This window comes from Podarcis cretensis (assembly GCF_951804945.1).
Source record: "Podarcis cretensis genome assembly, chromosome: 14".
NCBI lineage: Eukaryota > Metazoa > Chordata > Lepidosauria > Squamata > Lacertidae > Podarcis > Podarcis cretensis.
The window spans coordinates 34,496,717-34,513,535 of NC_137183.1; the positions used below are offsets into that span (position 1 = coordinate 34,496,717).

Here is a 16,819-nt window from a genome sequence, read left to right on the forward strand (position 1 = left end):
TAGTGTGAAATGCCGACATATTGGTCAAAAGGCCACAGTTCCATAACACAATAGCTACTGCCGTGTGAAAGGAATATTAGAAAATGGGACAGAGGGGCTAGCATTATAATCAGGAAAACAAACATCTGAATGCACCCTTATTCTGTTTCTCCCTCTTGAAGGACCCATACATACTGACCCAAAGCTGCCCAGAGTGGCTGGGGCAAGCCAGCCAGATGTGTGGGGTATAAATAATAAAATTATGGTTATTACCCATTGGCTGTCAACTGGCTGTTCCAATGTATGATCAAGGAGCAACATGAATTTCCTCATTAAGAAGAGCCTGGCTGCTGAATCAGGCAAAAGGTCCTCCTAGTCCAACATCCTGGCCTTACAGTGACCCATCAGATTACTGTTGCTGTTGTTGTTGTTGTTAATTGAAATTATGATTACCAGTGGCTTTTTACAGTAAAGTGTGTTCAAGCAACTTGACAATGAAATACAGGATATAAAACAAATTAAAACCAGAGAGAATTAAAAGAAACCACCACCCTAACAATACAAGCTATAGAATCATACTCATCCAACAATATATTAATAAAGGCCAAGTCCTAAACGATGAGGAGTCAACATCAATTAACTGATGGTTGGGGTAAACAAAAAAGTCTTAGCCTAGCACCTTAGAACTGACAGAGAAGCAGCAGGGGCATCTCCCTAGGAAGAGCATTCCATAGATAGTCATCACCAGGCATAGGCCTTGGCAATATGCCGCCCTGTGCAAGCCCATTTGATGCCTTCTCCCTAGCCTTCATGGCTCTGGCTTAAGTCAGGCTTTGGGAAGGAGGCACAAGGCTCTGGCAGAGTCTAAGAGCCCTCCCACCTCCTTCCCAAAGCTTGGTAAGCACTTGCCTGGCTTTGAGAAGGATGTAGGCGGACTCTAGGACACTGATGCTCCATGAATTTGTCTAATCTCCTTTTAAAGCAATCCGCATTGGTAGCCGTCATGGCTTCTCGCAGGAGCAAATTCCATAGTTTAACTATGCATTATGTGAAGAAGCCCATCCTTTCATCTCCCAACATTCAGTCTCATTGGATGACGCCATTGGAAGTGGAATGGACAGGGTAAGGATCTATTGCTAGAACTGATGGTGACTAAGAACTAGAAGACATAGAGGCTATGGAGGCCAACGCTTTGGGGCAGTTGGTTGACCTATTGAACTGCCAAAGCTGTATCTGTGGTTGCATGCAGGTCTGCAGAACATGTGAAACCAGATTCAAGGAAGGCACAAGACATACACATGATGAAGACAGTACAATACTTCCACTGGTTGCTGGTATGATGGAAATCAGCAAATGGGAAATGGGATTTTCAGACACTTTGCTTCTGTGCCTTTAAGAGTATTCTGAGATGAAGGAATTTAGCAGGAGAAGCTTATTTTCCTGGTGTGTAGGTAAAGCAATGGGGATCACCTGATTAATTTCCATGTTTTTGAATGGATAGGAGCCTTGTCAGCAGGAAAAGGTGACCATCACAGGTACAGATACACTCAGCGCACCTCCGTAAAGGTCATCAATGAATGAAACTAACCAAATGATGATAGATGTAATGAATATAGAGAGATTCCAAACAGAATTATCTCTTTATTTGCTGGTGCTTTTTAAAATTAATTAATATTCCGGTGATAGAAAAATGGATGAAACAGAGTCAAAGCTTCTGTAGCAAAACTCACAAAACAAATCAGCAAGTAAAAAATAAAGGTGACACCAGCAATGCACAGCATGCACATCAATGAATACTTACATAAATGTCTGCACCATAAAATCCATCCTGGTAAACAACACTGCAAGGATGCACACACAAAGAAGAACATCCATATTAGTGCATTTCCACATGCAAATACTACCAACCCCAGAACTCTCAAGGTTAGTCTCATCATGAGAACAAAAACAAGAAATCAAACCAAACCAACACACACACACACACACACACACACACACACACACTACACAAATATACATACATATAGATTGATAGATAAATTGATTTATATAAGTATATATAAATATGCTCAAGGTGGGACACTTCACATTAATTAAGGATTCTGGAGGGTCATCACTCCTCGTCTATTAAAGTGGTATCTCGGGTTACGAACTTAATTCATTCCAGAGGTCTGTTCTTAACCCGAAACTGTTCTTAACCCGAGGCGCACTTTCGCTAATGAGGCGTCCTGCCACCGCACCACTGGCGTACGATTTCCGTTCTCATCCTGGGGCAAAGTTCTCAACCCGAGGTACTACTTCCGGGTTAGCGGAATCTGTAACCCAAAGTGTTTGTAACCCGAAGCGTTTGTAACCTGAGGTACCACTGTATAAGGAAAACTGTGCTCCTTAACATTTACCTGTATTTGGAACAGGATGAGCCTATCATCTTAATCGCACATTTTGCCATCATATCCAGCTTAGCTCTGAATCTAGTGCAAACTTATTTGTGATGGTTCTATGGACTGTGTATTATTTATATCTCTGAAGTATTTATAATTCACTCACCACCAAAAAGTACCAGGCAGCAATATACACAGTTCAAAATTTGAAAACAACAATGCATTCACTAAAACAAAATGAGCACCTGTGGTCCATTCTCTTGATTCAGATGGCACAGAGATCTAGAACTGGGTGCCACCAGAGGTGGATTTAGGGGAGTATGACTGGTTTGCACTGGGTGCAGAGCCTCGGGGACACTGCAACTATTATCTAGAATAGAGTGTGAGAGGCAGGAGGAGGCACTGAATTTTGGCCTCACACAGGGCACCACTGAAATTTGAGACAAGGTGAAACACTCTGGAACCCCCACAAGTCAGAGCTGAGGCAGAAATCACTCAGTGCCATTCTCTGAAAGCACCATTGTAGCTAGGATTGGAATAACTGCTACACAGTGGCCCCAACAACCAGCCTTAGGGTGGTGCAGGAAGACATCATAGCCAACAGTATCAAAAGCTGCTGAGAGGTCAAGGAGAATCCAGAGCATTGCAGTCTCCTTGTCCCTCTCATGACAATGGTCACCAATCAGGGCAGAAATTAGGGTAGAATCAAGGAAACCTATTTTGGAGCTAGTCGCATATAATGTCACTTAGATCAGATGTGGCTAACTTTTAGCTTGCTAGATGTTTGTTTTTGTTATTACATGCATATCCCTTCTCTCTCCCACCATGAAACTTAAGACAGTGTCAGCCTCTCTCAGTATCTGGGAAGGTGTGGGCAAGGGGGAGGGAGAATGGTATGACTCCCCACCCAAGAGCTCTCCTTATATGCAAGCAATTGAGTTGCTAGGGGACACACACACACACACACACACACGAGAGAGAGAGAGAGAGAGAGAGAGAGAGAGAGAGAGAGAGAGAAATGGTGTTGTTCATTTCATGTTAGCTTGTTTCCAGTGATGTTTTGAAATTTTTATTTTTTTTTATTTTTGGGGGTTATGCTGAACATTTTATGGAATGAAGGGTGGTCTAAAAGTGAAATAAAATATTTTGATAGTTCTCTCCCTCAAAACAATTGTTTTATTCATATGTAAATTTATACGGAAGTAATTTGATTATTAATTACCTGAATAAAAACTAAGACAATTGTTTTCCCCTCTTTACTTTCTTCATCGGTTATATGAATAACAAAACCAAACTGCATGTAGAGCTTTTGGCTTGCCTTAATCCAATTTCATCCACCCGACTTCCCAAAAGAAACCACACTCCAAAACATCACCAGGCTGAATGCATTGTCTAGATAGGTTTTTCACTAATGCTCTGCTAACACACAAAAAAAAATCTAAGAATTATCCACAGGAAAACACATTTTGCAGATAGAGGGGGGAAATTTCTGCCTTGAGTAGTCAGGATTTCAGGATATAGGATCTTGGGCCCCAAAGAAAAGGGGAGTAGAGATTGCTGATGCTCACTTATTTGTCCCATGTCATTCCAGTTACTATCACATATTCACTGATGCTTTTAGTTCACAAATAACATGTAACTGATTATGCCCCCTCCACATTTGCTTTGTGTTTCCTTTCTACTGAAATGAATGGTGCAGAATCACATAATAGCAATGTAATTATTTAAGTTATGTAATTGTGCCTCAGCAGAAAGCAAGACAAATAATGTAGTTTTTGGTGGAAGATGAACTGTAACGGAATGGAAACAGCGATGCATGCAACAAATGGAGGGAAGAATGGAAAATGATGCCATCTTACATCCTTTGCTGAGAGTGGAGTTTCAAGAAGTATGGCCACAAGTGCAAAATAAAGCAGTGAAGGTCTGACTTTGGCCTTCTGCAGAGGCCCTGATTCTTTAGCAGAGGTACATGGTGCATCCACAAAGGAGAAGCACCAGAGGAAGACCTTATTTGCACAAACATTGTAAATTTTAGAGCATTTTTTTTTTGGTGGGGGTGTCTTTTGACTTACGGTGTTTTTTGTTTTGTGCATTTGTTGGTTTTAAATCAATGGGTAGGCAAACTAAGGCCCGGGGGCTGGATCCAGCCCAATCGCCTTCTAAATCTGGCTCGCGGACAGCCAGGGAATCATGTGTTTTTACATGAGTAGAATGTGTGCTTTTATTTAAAATGCATCTCTGGGTTATTTGTGGGGCATAGGAATTCATTCATTTCCCACCCCCCAAAATATAGTCCGGCCCCCCACGAGGTCTGAGGGGCAGTGGACCGGCCCCCTGCTGAAAACGTTTGCTGACTCCTGATTTATACTTTTGTTACATAGCCCTGAAAACTGTTAAGAAATCTTAAAAATGAGGAATGGGTGGAACTTCAAACCTGGGGGACCAATTGTGGCCCTCAGGCCTTTCTATCCAGCCCTCAGCCTCCAGGTTATAGCCACTTCCCTGTCACACCGCAATCCAGCCTGGCTGGAACGTGCCCTTGAATTCTAATGATGCCTCTTGCTTTCCTGAACAGAGCAGATAGAGAAGGCTGGTTGTGAGTGTGTGGGTATGGAGAATATAGCTAGGCATAGAAAGGTAACATTTATATTCATTGCTCCATGTACTTTTGCATCTACACACACACACACACACACACACACACACACCCCACTGGCATGTGGACCCTGGAACATTGCCAAGAAGGGAATGGCCTTCAGTTCTTGTGCTTAGGAAGGTTTCTCCATCCATGCTTCAAAGCATTTAAATAAATCAAACAAAAGTCTGATGAGATGGACTTTCAGCTTGAAATGGGGTGAGGGTGGGGAGATACATATGGGAGTTTTAAAAAATGCTGAGATATATGTTTTTATGCTGTCTGCTTTCATGCTGCTCCCCTGTGTTTTATTGTTCATCTTCATATATGTTTAATTCACTTTTATTCTTGCTTGTAAGCTGCTTTGAGAATTCTCAAAGCAGATACCAATACTTAGACAAATTAATAACACTGGAACACAGGAAAGTGCCTTCTACTTAAGTCAAACTTTTGGTCCCCGTAGCTCAGCAGGGTCAACACTGACTGGCAGCAGCTCTCCAAGGTTTCAGACAGGAAAGCCTCACCTAAGCTTACCTGGAAATGGAAGAAACTGAGCTTCTGCATCCAAGTAATGTACATGACCTATAAGCTACATCTCTTCCCCTAAATTTTTGCTATAAGGAAAAGCTGTAGGCATTTGCAGCTCTTTCCCAGGTTCAGTGTTGTCTAGATAACTATGACTATTGACTTTCACCTCCCACTCAGCTTTCCTATAATGCCATGGCCACTCATCCCAACAAGAAGGTTGGGAAGAAAAGAGACCAAAAGATTTTTGAAACTAGGGGCATCATTACAGATGCTTTCTGAAGTATTCTTCTTACCGCATGTGCAACTGACATGCCCAAAACTGTAATTCTACAATTTTGAAAGGGCATAGTTGCCTTTTGATGCTTTTGAATTATGGTGCGGGAGGAGACTCTTGAGAGTCCCATGGACTGCAAGATCAAACGTTTCCATTCTTAAGGAAATCAGCCCTGAGTGCTCACTGGAAGGACAGATCCTGAAGCTGAGGCTCCAATACTTTGGCCACCTCATGAGAAGAGAAGACTCCCTGGAAAAGACCCTGATGTTGGGAAAGATGGAGGGCACAAGGAGAAGGGAACGACAGAGGACGAGATGGTTGGACAGTGTTCCTGAATACCAGCATGAGTTTGACCAAACTGTGGGAGGCAGTGGAAGACAGGAGTGCCTGCTGTGCTCTGGTCCATGGGGTCATGAAGAGTCGGACACGGCTAAACGGCTGAACAACAAGAAGTTGCCTGGAAGTCTAGCATAGTTCTGCTTCTACGAGGGCATCCAATCAGCATTGGAGTGTCCTAAGCACCCATTTCTTAGCACATTCTTAATGGCCGCCCATGTTTAAGCTGCCCCAAACCAGAATTGCAAAGCTGACTTTATCACTGTTAACAGAAAAATTGCAACAGGGAGGAAAATATGTGATGGAGTGTGAAGTTCTGAAAACAACATATTGTATATTATGTAATTATATTTTGCAACTGTTTCCAACATTCCATCAAATATTGCTTTCTCTGTATAGTAATCGCCCATCTGTTCTCCATTTGCTAAAATGGTTTCCCCATATCTCAAGATGACTATTACGACTTTTTTTTTCTTTGCCAGGAGAAAGTTTTAAGAATTAGTAGTTGAGAAGGTTTAAACTCTCCAAGTCAATTTTTTAAAAAACTCACACCACTATTCCTTCTCAAGATAAGCAGAAAATATACTGGTGGTGCTTAATAAGACCTCATAAATGAGATTTGTTGTTGTTTAGTCGTTTAGTCGTGTCCGACTCTTCGTGACCCCATGGACCAGAGAACGCCAGGCACTCCTGTCCTCCATAAATGAGATACAGGAGACCAAATCAAAATTTGTTCTGGATTGTTTTATTTGATGTTTAACTGTCTTGTAAATTGCTTTGAATTTTTTTTATTAAAAATATAAAGTGCTATAGAAATGAAGGAAATAATAATAATAATAATAATAATAATAATAATAATAATAATAATAGTAATAATAAATAAATAAAGCACACACTTTGCATGCAGAAGGTCCCAGGTTCATTCCACAGCATCTCCAGGTAGGCTTGGGAGAGGCCCTTACTTAAAATATTGGAGAGCAGCTGCCAGTCACTGTAAACAATATTGATCCAGATGGACCTGTGGTCAGACTCAGTATAAGGTGCTTACGTACTATGCTCCTGTATTCCTCTTCCTCCCCAGTCACCCCCAAACTGCTTGTGACCAGAGGCAGAGCTAGCTGCTCCAACACCCGGAGCGGTGTACATGCTGTGCACCCAGGGGTGGGGCTAGCCGCCTGCGGGGGTGGGGCTAGCATCCCGGGGGGCGGGGATGACACCCGGGGCGGAACGCACCCACTGCACCCTCTTCCTCTGTCAGTGCTTGTGACAGCTACTTTTGAGTTCAAATCAAACTTCTATAGGAAGTAGCTTTTCCTACTTTTGAAAGCTGACTGTGAAGCTTAGAACATTGACCTTCCAACTTTAGCTGAACCCAGGAGCAGCTGTCATGAGCTGCAGACAAAATGCAATGATGCAGCTGGATGCACCACTTGTAGATCCTTTGCACTAAATTTCTTCCTTAGGAGCAGAGGATGATGCCTCATCCTGAGTCAGACCAAGGGGCCATGTACCTCAACAATGTCCCTCTCTTAAGGTTTCAGGCAGGAGATATTCCTAGCCTTATCTGGATTTGCTGGGAGTTGAACCTGGGACCTTCTGAATTCAAAGCAGATGCTCTACCACTGAGCTATGACTCTTCCTAGAAGCTGTCTTATACTGAGCCAGATAAGTTGCCCATCAGCTGAGTAGTGACTGACAGTGGCTCTCCAGGGCTTGAGACAGGTACTGCTCCCACCTTTGTGGAGAGATGCCTGGGATTTACCCAAAACGTAGTCATTGTGTCAAGTAGCCATTGATAGCTCTATCCCCCAAGAATTTGTCTTATCATATTTTGAAGCCATCCAAATGGTTTCACCTCTTAATGGTTTCACCTCTTAATTACTTCACCAGTAATGAGTGATGAGGGCTTGTAGCTCTACATAAATAGGTCTCAACATTCTGCCACACACTACTGTGGCCAAGAACACAGAGTGGGACCAGATAGGTAAAGGTAGCCTCAATTATCAAAGTCACCAAAGTCTGGGAGCAGGTCTGTTGTCTTCTGATCCACTTAAATGGGAGAAAATTAAATGTGCCTTTTGAGGACTCTGCGTAAAATTTGCCTCCTGCATCCCTAACAGTGGGTGTGTCTGCATGTTGGAATATATTGTCCTCTTTCCATGCCCAGATCTTTTGCAGGGTACAAACTCTGCACGCACACACACACACACACACACACACACACACACACATTTTGCTGCTAATATCAAAAACTAATAATAATAAATCAAAACCCTTAGGGTTGTGAGTCAACTTTCACTTCGGTGGATTCCACCCCTCCGCCCCGCAGAAAAAAAAAAAAAGATTTAAAGTGTTATTCAACCTTCTCACTAACCAGATGTTTGCAATCATCCAAAAATACATCTCTACCTCTGTGAGTTTTCCCTTTCCTTTCCTTCTCTCTCTCTTTTTTTCCACCAGCGTTCCTTCTCAAGGGGAATTTACATAACAACATGGGACGCGCAAAATGCTTTAAAGCTCCCAACCATGACAGTGCAAATTACTATCATTTGTCAGCCCTGTGCGCAAGGTGCTCCACTTCAGGCAACGGAGATGGGTGGCATGCTGCGTGGTGTGTGTGTGTGTGTGTGTGTGTGGAGAGAGAGATGGCATCATCATGCATAGCACTCACAAATGCTCGGTTGGCCCCCCCCCTCTCTCTCTCTCTCTCTCTCCTTTTCTGGGGAGGTGGCAATGGAGGGCAGGAGAAGGCAGCACCAATGGCCAAAAGGAGTCCCAAGGGTCTACTTACCCGCCATAAGCCGGGATGGGAGGAGGGGGTGCTGCGGCGCGAAATGTGTTGTAGACGGTGCGGCCTCTGCCTCTGAGATGTGCTCCTCTGTATGCGGCGGCAGCAGTAGCGGCAGGGTATGGGAAACCCGGCACTGGAGGGAAAGGCAAATCAGAAAGGAAGAGAATAAACAGAGAGTTGGAAGGAACCCCAAGGGTCAGCTGGTCCAACCCCCTGCAATGCAAGAAAATCCTTCAGTTCTGTGTCACCAGAAAGAGAAAGAGCCTTAGCTCATTCAGGACGGGAAGGCTATAGTCCAGTGGTTAGACCATCTGCCTTGCATGCAGAAAGTCCCAGGTTCAATTCTAAGCATCTCCAGACAGAACTAGGAAAGACTCCCTTTCTGAAACCCATGGAGGGCCACTGCCAGTCAGTGTAGAGAACACTGGGTCTGATTCAGTATAAATAAATTAAAAAGTTAAAAAATAGTCAAGTAGTGACAAACTAAGTTTGTTCTGAATATAAGCTTTCATGTGCATGCACACTTCTTCAGATACCTACCTTATACCCAGAATTAACTTAGTTGGTCTCTAAGGTGCTACTGGACAATTTTTTAATTTATTTGGACTGCGTCAGACCAACACTGCTACCTATCTAAATCTGATTCAGTATAAGGCAGCTTGCCAGGTTCCTAGATGCACTCGTATATAAATCTTTCACATGATGTAAAAGTCACTTTTGGAAAACTAATGGAATAGAGAACATTTCCATTTTATTTCAGGTGGGGGCGGCGGGGCATCCATTTGCAGCCCCCTTAAGCCAGAAAATCAAAAGAATAAAGGGACAAAATTAGGGGCGGCACAACAACATACAGTTCTTCCCTGCTGTTTTCACAGAGGAATTATGGGAGGACGGCAGCAGGACTGTGTGGAAAGGGTGAGGAGGTAGCAATATTGTTGGATGACATTTGTCCTTGTGCCATACCACACCCACTTGTGTGAAAGAAATTTAGTGTGATATGCTGTTATATTGGTCCAAAAGCCACAATTATATAATGCAACAGGTGCTGCAGTGTGAAAGGAAATTAGAAAATGGGACAGATTCCCCACATCTGAATGTACCCGAGGTCATAAAGTGTGTGTGTGGGGGGGGGGGGACCTCAGTTATATCAAGTTAGGCTCTTATCTGTTGTAGCAGGAACTAGGGATGAAGGAGCAATACGCTTTCCCCTTCACATTCTAATTCACACTTCTAGAAACTCTGCTCAGACAGAAATACTGGAATCCTATCCTGAAAAATTTGCACTCCTCTGAATTTATATGCATATGCCAACCCCCCCAACCCCCCCAAAGATACAAAAACCATATTAGGGAAATGGCTTTCAGAAAATGTGTATATTAGGAGAAATATGCTCCAAAACACTCATAAGTTTTCATAAGTCCCCCGCTCCCATGCTTTTTATATTGCAAAGTGATTTAAAACTGCTGAACTGAATTTAAAATGGGGTGTGTGTATGTGTGTGACAAACTGAGAGAAACCAAAATAAACATTCACCCATCTTTAGCAGAGGTACTCCTGCTCTACATGAGTTAGAACAGGGGTGGATAACATGGGGCCCTGCAAAGTGGTGGTTTGTGGCCACTGAAACTGATAAGGCAGAAGGCAGGAAGGCCAACAGTAGGTGGCGCCAGAGGCAACAACCAGGAGGACCCACCAACTCTAGTTTCGTCCAATCCTCTTCCTTGCTATGTTCTCCAAGGGCAACACTGAGACTAAGGATTTTTAAATGTAGTTTCTTTTCTCATTAATTGATTAAGACTGTTCAGGAAAAATGCGGAAGGAATTTTTAGCACCACACTGGTCTATATAATCGCAGAGTTATGGAGACTGGGCTTTGCCTTTTAATAGCCTTTTAGCCACATTCACACCAGACATTTAAAGCAGTATGATTCCACTTTAAACCATTATGTCTTCCCCAAAAATAATTCTGGGAGCTGTAGTTTGTTAAAGGTGATGAGCGCCGTTTCAGAGACCCCCTACTCCTGTCCCAGAGCCACAGTTTTAAGAGGTGTTTAACTATCAATCCCTCTTCACAAGGAACTCTGGGAATTGCAGCTCTGTGGTGGAATAGGTGGCGCTGTGGGTAAAAGCCTCAGCGCCTAGGGCTTGCTGATCGAAAAGTCGGCGGTTCGAATCCCTGCGGCGGGGTGCGCTCCCGTTGCTCGGTCCCAGCGCCTGCCAACCTAGCAGTTCAAAAGCACCCCCGGGTGCAAGTAGATAAATAGGGACCGCTTACTGGCGGGAAGGTAAACGGCGTTTCCGTGTGCTGCGCTGGCTTGCCAGATGCAGCTTTGTCACGCTGCCCACGTGACCCGGAAGTGTCTCCGGACAGCGCTGGCCCTCGGCCTCTTGAGTGAGATGGGCGCACAACCCTAGAGTCTGTCAAGACTGGCCCAAACGGGCAGGGGTACCTTTACCTTAACAACTCTCAGCACCCTTAACAAAATACTTCCCAGAATTCTTTTGAAGAAATCCTGACTGTTTCAAATGGCACCATAGTGCTTTAAACGTATGGTATGAATGTGGCCATTGAGTATTTCACAAAAGGAGAGCTTACCACTGTGCTCACACCTGAACTGCAAACAAACGCCAATTCATCCCAAGTAATATTAATAAATAGCTAATTTTATTCCCATTTGTTTTCTTATTAAATGAGATAAAAATTGTGTGGAAGGCTATCAGATGGCATGTTTTAACACACATAAGTTTGGCGGGGGAACCCAAAATGCAGAATGAAGGATGTTTATCTCTCAACATCAGAAATTCCCCTAGATGAGATGTGTATTATAAACTGTATATTTAAGTTTTGAAGCTCAGGGATAGATGACAAAGTCGCAGATGCAAAACCCAACAGGGGGGCAGATTTCCCCATCAAAGCCATAAAAACATACAGCCCTTTTAATGGCCAATTATTCCTTGCATCCCAGCTCTAATTTGGATTTGCATAAGAGCGCCATATGCCAAAAGAAAGGTGCGCCGTCAAAATGGATGAATGAATTTCTCTTCTCATTACTCTGCCTCTCTTCTCCCCATGCATCAGCCGCTGTGACAACTTCCCATCATGAGTCTTGTGATACTTCCTTCAGGAAAGCATGTGACTTAAGTCTTCAATGGAAGGATGGGGAACCTATGGGTCTGATGAAGGAGAAATCCCATTTTCTTTGCTTTTTAGTGAGAAACCACCTAATTTGCATTTCTAGAATCAATAAGGTAACCAAAACACAACTAGCCTTTGAAATCTGTCCTTCTCTGAATTTTGTGAACTAGTTTTCCAACCAATGTAAGCATACATTTTCTTCATTAGAAAAAGTTGCGTACCGACTAGATTATATTTGGGAAATTTGCTTGCCAAAGTGTTTATGTTGGTAAAAATGATGGGTATGCATATGGAGAAATTTACATTAAAATGCTGAAAAAATGCCATGAGGTTTTTTAATAATAATAATAATAATTGCTGCTATGAATAGAGAATGGAATTTAGGGTTTTAAAAATGAGAAACTAAAAATTGACAGATCTGTCCAAATCTGTTTCAAGAAGTGAAAATCCGGACATGGCAGTTGTTGACAAAACTACAAAAAAAAAAATAACATTTTGGGGCTATTTTTAAGGAAAAGAGGCAAAAACAATACTGCCGACGTGGGTTGCCATATGTCTGGATTTTCCTGGGCATTTTGCTGATTTCCGCTCAGACACTGCTTCCGAATGCAGTATTCTAGGTATGTCCAGGAAATTCTGGACATATGGCAACCCTATCTAACTCTAACTGTGGCACCCAGATGTTACAATCTGAACTAAATATATCAAGAACTAAATAAATCAACACCAGAGTGCAGAGGCGTCTCTTCAGCATATGATAAGCTGTACAATGAAGATTTCGTATGCACTTTTGTGGGGAGGAAAGTCCACAACTTAGGGGATCCAGAGAGAATGTCCTCTCCTCGGACCCCCCTCCCCCAACCTCTGAGGGCAGTGGAACTACCAAGAGTACAATAGGGCCCTCTCTGTTGATCTTAATACCTGAGAAGGGCTGTAGGGAAGGATACGGTCTTTCAGATATTTGGGGCCTAAGTCATTTGAGCCCCAGATAGCATCCAAGTTCCCATGTATCCATGGGAACTACATCTTCCATAGTTCTAATCATTTGTGGGTGCTGCATATGATTGTGGCAGCATCTAGAGCAGCCTTTCTCAACCTTGTGTGCCCAGATGTTGTTGGACTACACCCCCCATCATCCTGTAAGCAGGACCATTGGTCAGGGATGATAGGAGTTGTAGTCCACCACCCGCCGCTGCTCTGCCACCCAGGCAAAACCTGAGACTCCACCATAGCAGGCCCATGCACTCCAAAACCCCTCTCTTGCTCTTCTTGACCCACCCTTTGCAAATGCAAAATCCCTCTCATACTCCTCCTCCAAGCCCCACCCAACGCTCTACCCACATCCCGTGAGAACTCTTGGCTCTCCTCTTCATGGACCCACCTTAAAGGTAAAGGTAAAGGTACCCCTGCCCGTACGGGCCAGTCTTGACAGACTCTGGGGTTGTGCGCCCATCTCACTTAAGAGGCCAGGGGCCAGCGCTGTCCGGAGACACTTCCGGGTCACGTGGCCAGCGTGACATCGCTGCTCTGGCCAGATCCAGAGCCAGAGCCGCACACGGAAACGCCGTTTACCTTCCCGCTGGTAAGCGGTCCCTATTTATCTACTTGCACCCGGAGGTGCTTTTGAACTGCTAGGTTGGCAGGCGCTGGGACCGAGCAGCGGGAGTGCACCCCGCCGCAGGGATTCGAACCGCCGACCTTTCGATCGGCAAGCCCTAGGCGCTGAGGCTTTAACCCACAGCGCCACCTGCGTCCCGGACCCACCTTATGCCCACATAAACTCCCGCTCAGACTCTTGTTCTCCTCCTCCCACTGGAACCACCCTCTGCCTGAACAGTTTTGAGGAGGAGGAGGAGGAGGAGCTCAAATACATAAAAAAAGGCATCCCGTTTGAAGTCCAAACAGGACGGGGGACACTTTTCTCCCCTCCCTGCAAAAGGATGATCACATTTGTCTAGGGACAGGTGGCAACCTTAGGGTAGGAAGATGGTTTCCACTGAATTTGGGCCTGCTATTTGAAGCAGCATTCAGCAAAATATAGGCCTTCAAATTATTTTTTGGTGTGTGTTCTACACATTTTTTATGTTCTACACTTCCTTTAATGGCCCATGCACACATGCAGAATATTGCTTCCATCATCAAGTGATGAAAATTCACACGCAAAACAGTGATCGCTGATCAATTGCAGACAAATTAAATGAAGTACTTGCATGCAGGAGCCAATCCTAATCTTTCACGGATCCTGTATATGTGTGTGGATTTCCTGCTGTCTTAATTGAGTAGAAGCATGCTTTCTTCTATTTCCCTTTTCCATGTTTTTCAGGATTACTTAAACAGTCATTAATTTGCCATTGTTCTAAACTCCACATCGATATTAAACAGGGTTGTTTAACGAATTTTGGACAAACACTTTCTTACAGGCCATTCTCATTTGAAATTCATTGAAAAGAAAAACACACGCACTCACGCACACACACAAACACACAAAATCTCTAATTAATGTACAATTTTAATCACCATTCCCCACACGGAAGAGTAATTTTTCACTGTTCATTTGCTTGTTGTAATCTCCGAACTGACATAACAGAAAAGCAATAGCCTATAAATCTGTTCCCATTTGTTCCTTTAATATTCATATTGCATTGAACTACAGCTGCTTGTTGCTGAAGTCTATTACAACATGCAAAAGTGTCGATAAAATATTATGAAAGACAAGATGTATTTGCTGTGTGGTGGCGTCTGCCATTTATTTTTCAAAGGGATGATAAATGGCTTGCGAATTGTCCCTTTGCTTGCTGCTGGCGGGGTGATGATTAGTGATTAATTACCTTGCCCCAAATTGACAGGGCACAAGGAAATTGACACAGCCCTGATTAATTAACTTTTTCTCTTTCTTTTTTTAAAGGGAAGATGGTTACAAAAAAATAATAATGCACAAAACCAATTGAATGGTAGCATGAATTATGGAAAGGCAAAGTTGAAAGTCAAAAGCATTATTAGCCCCAGTGTTCTGGGGCTGGGAGCATTTTCGTATATAAGGTTTGCTTCAAGCTAAAATGGAATGTGTGAAATACACCACAGATCACCAGGGACCTTCTTAATTCAGGCACTGAGTAGGCTAGATTAAAAAAAAAAAAAAATCATTTATGCAAAGGCAGGGGACATTTTTTCGCCCAAGTGTGGCATTCCCTTGTGGGCAGCCTTCTGATTCCCCAATGGCAGAGCCGGGCAGGGCCAGATACAAAAGTCAACAGAGCAATGGATGTATTTTTCACCTTCTTTACAGCAGGCTAGTTTCTACACATATCCACACCTTGCTTTATATCCTCCATCCAAGACATTATCTGAACTCAAAGACACATTGCAGCCAGGCAAAAAAGGAAAACAGGATATGAAACAGGATCAGTGTGGTGCATGGTCTGGGAAGAGTCCTGAGGGCCAACCAGAGAGGCCTGGGGGGCATATTCATACTCTGAGACTGAGGCTCCTCAGCCTTTATAGAGTACAGTCATACCTCGGGTTTCAGATGCTTCAGGCTGCATTTTTTCAGGTTACGGACTGCCGAAACCCGGAAGTACCTGAACGGGTTACTTCTGGGTTTCGGCGGTTGCGCATGTGCAGAAGCGCCAAATCGCAACCCCCCCCCCCGCGCGCGCGCTTCGGGTTGCGAACGTGCATCCCGCACGGATCATGTTCACAACCCGAGTGTCCACTGTACATCTATGCAGTGGCATTGCATCCTTTGCTTCTTGGCCATAATCCTGGGCACGACCCTGTCAAAAGTTGCAACCCTCTGGCAAGAGGCTACGATATATATACACCCAATGCCTAAGCCAAAATCCACCTATATCTGAATCAAAAAAGTTCTGGCCGTTTCTAAGCCAGATCGTTGTCTGCATAAGTTCGTTCATTACACCTTAGCTATAGCCACTGCACAGAGAGGGTAGTGCTGCAAACAGGATCGTAACTATGTACGGCATCTTAAGCTCCTAGGACAAAATGAATGAAATAAAGTAATAATAAATAAAACCCTAAAGAAAGTAGCTTTTGATGGAAGATGAACTGCAGCAGAACAGACTCTGTGCTGCAAGTGACAAATACAGGGCAGAAAAGAAAATGATGCCTTCTCACATCACGATTGATCACTGAGCTTTTTTTTTTTACCAGGAACAAAGAACAAAAAGAACTCAACAGTATGGGTTCTGCTCAGAATTCACAAAGAGAATTTCGCAAATCGTCACTGGGGTCCGGGGGGCAGCATGACTAGCTGTTTATGCCCCATCTCTCTTGGCTCCCCCACCCCCAGCCTCAGCTACAAGCTTATCAGAATGCTTAAGCTTGGGCCACAGAACTATAATTTTCTGCTCTTAGTTAATTTTCAGAGTGGCCGTAATAATATCACAGAATTGCAAAATGCTGAGCAAAATACAGTTGGGCCCATCTGGATACAGACAAGCTAAGAGAACATCATCCCATTCTGGCTCGGCATGAATGCTAGGTAGTCAAGTGTGAAATCTCTAGCAAATTAAAAAAGAAGAAAAAAGAAAAAGAAACAGCAGATGACAAAAGGAGGAGGTTAGAAACTGTGTGAGATAGCTCATTGCTTCTTTGTTCAAAGGCAGAACAAATCTATTTAAATTAAAACGAACACGTCTCTCTTCTGCAAGGGACTTTAAGTGTGTGTGTTTTTAGTTGTTAATACAGCTGTGTAAGAAGAACACGTTGCTTGATTTGCATTTATGTGCCATAGGACTTGAGG

General features: G+C 43.6%; 1 protein-coding gene across 37 annotated transcripts in view; it reads right to left on the reverse strand.

The window, feature by feature from the left end:
* The window catches only part of RBFOX1 (RNA binding fox-1 homolog 1), a 1,485,186-nt gene that overhangs the window by 60,328 nt on the left and 1,408,039 nt on the right, over positions 1-16,819 (reverse strand). For 33 of the 37 annotated variants that reach the window (XM_079952530.1, XM_079952520.1, XM_079952526.1 and 30 more), the window contains 2 exons: positions 8,925-9,057; positions 1,781-1,820 (listed from right to left, as the gene is read on the reverse strand). In XM_079952530.1, the coding sequence (XP_079808656.1) occupies positions 1,781-1,820; positions 8,925-9,057 (173 nt within the window). The remainder of the gene's footprint in view (positions 1-1,780; positions 1,821-8,924; positions 9,058-16,819) is intronic. The other 4 variants (XM_079952553.1, XM_079952527.1, XM_079952521.1 and 1 more) reach the window with 1 other exon arrangement.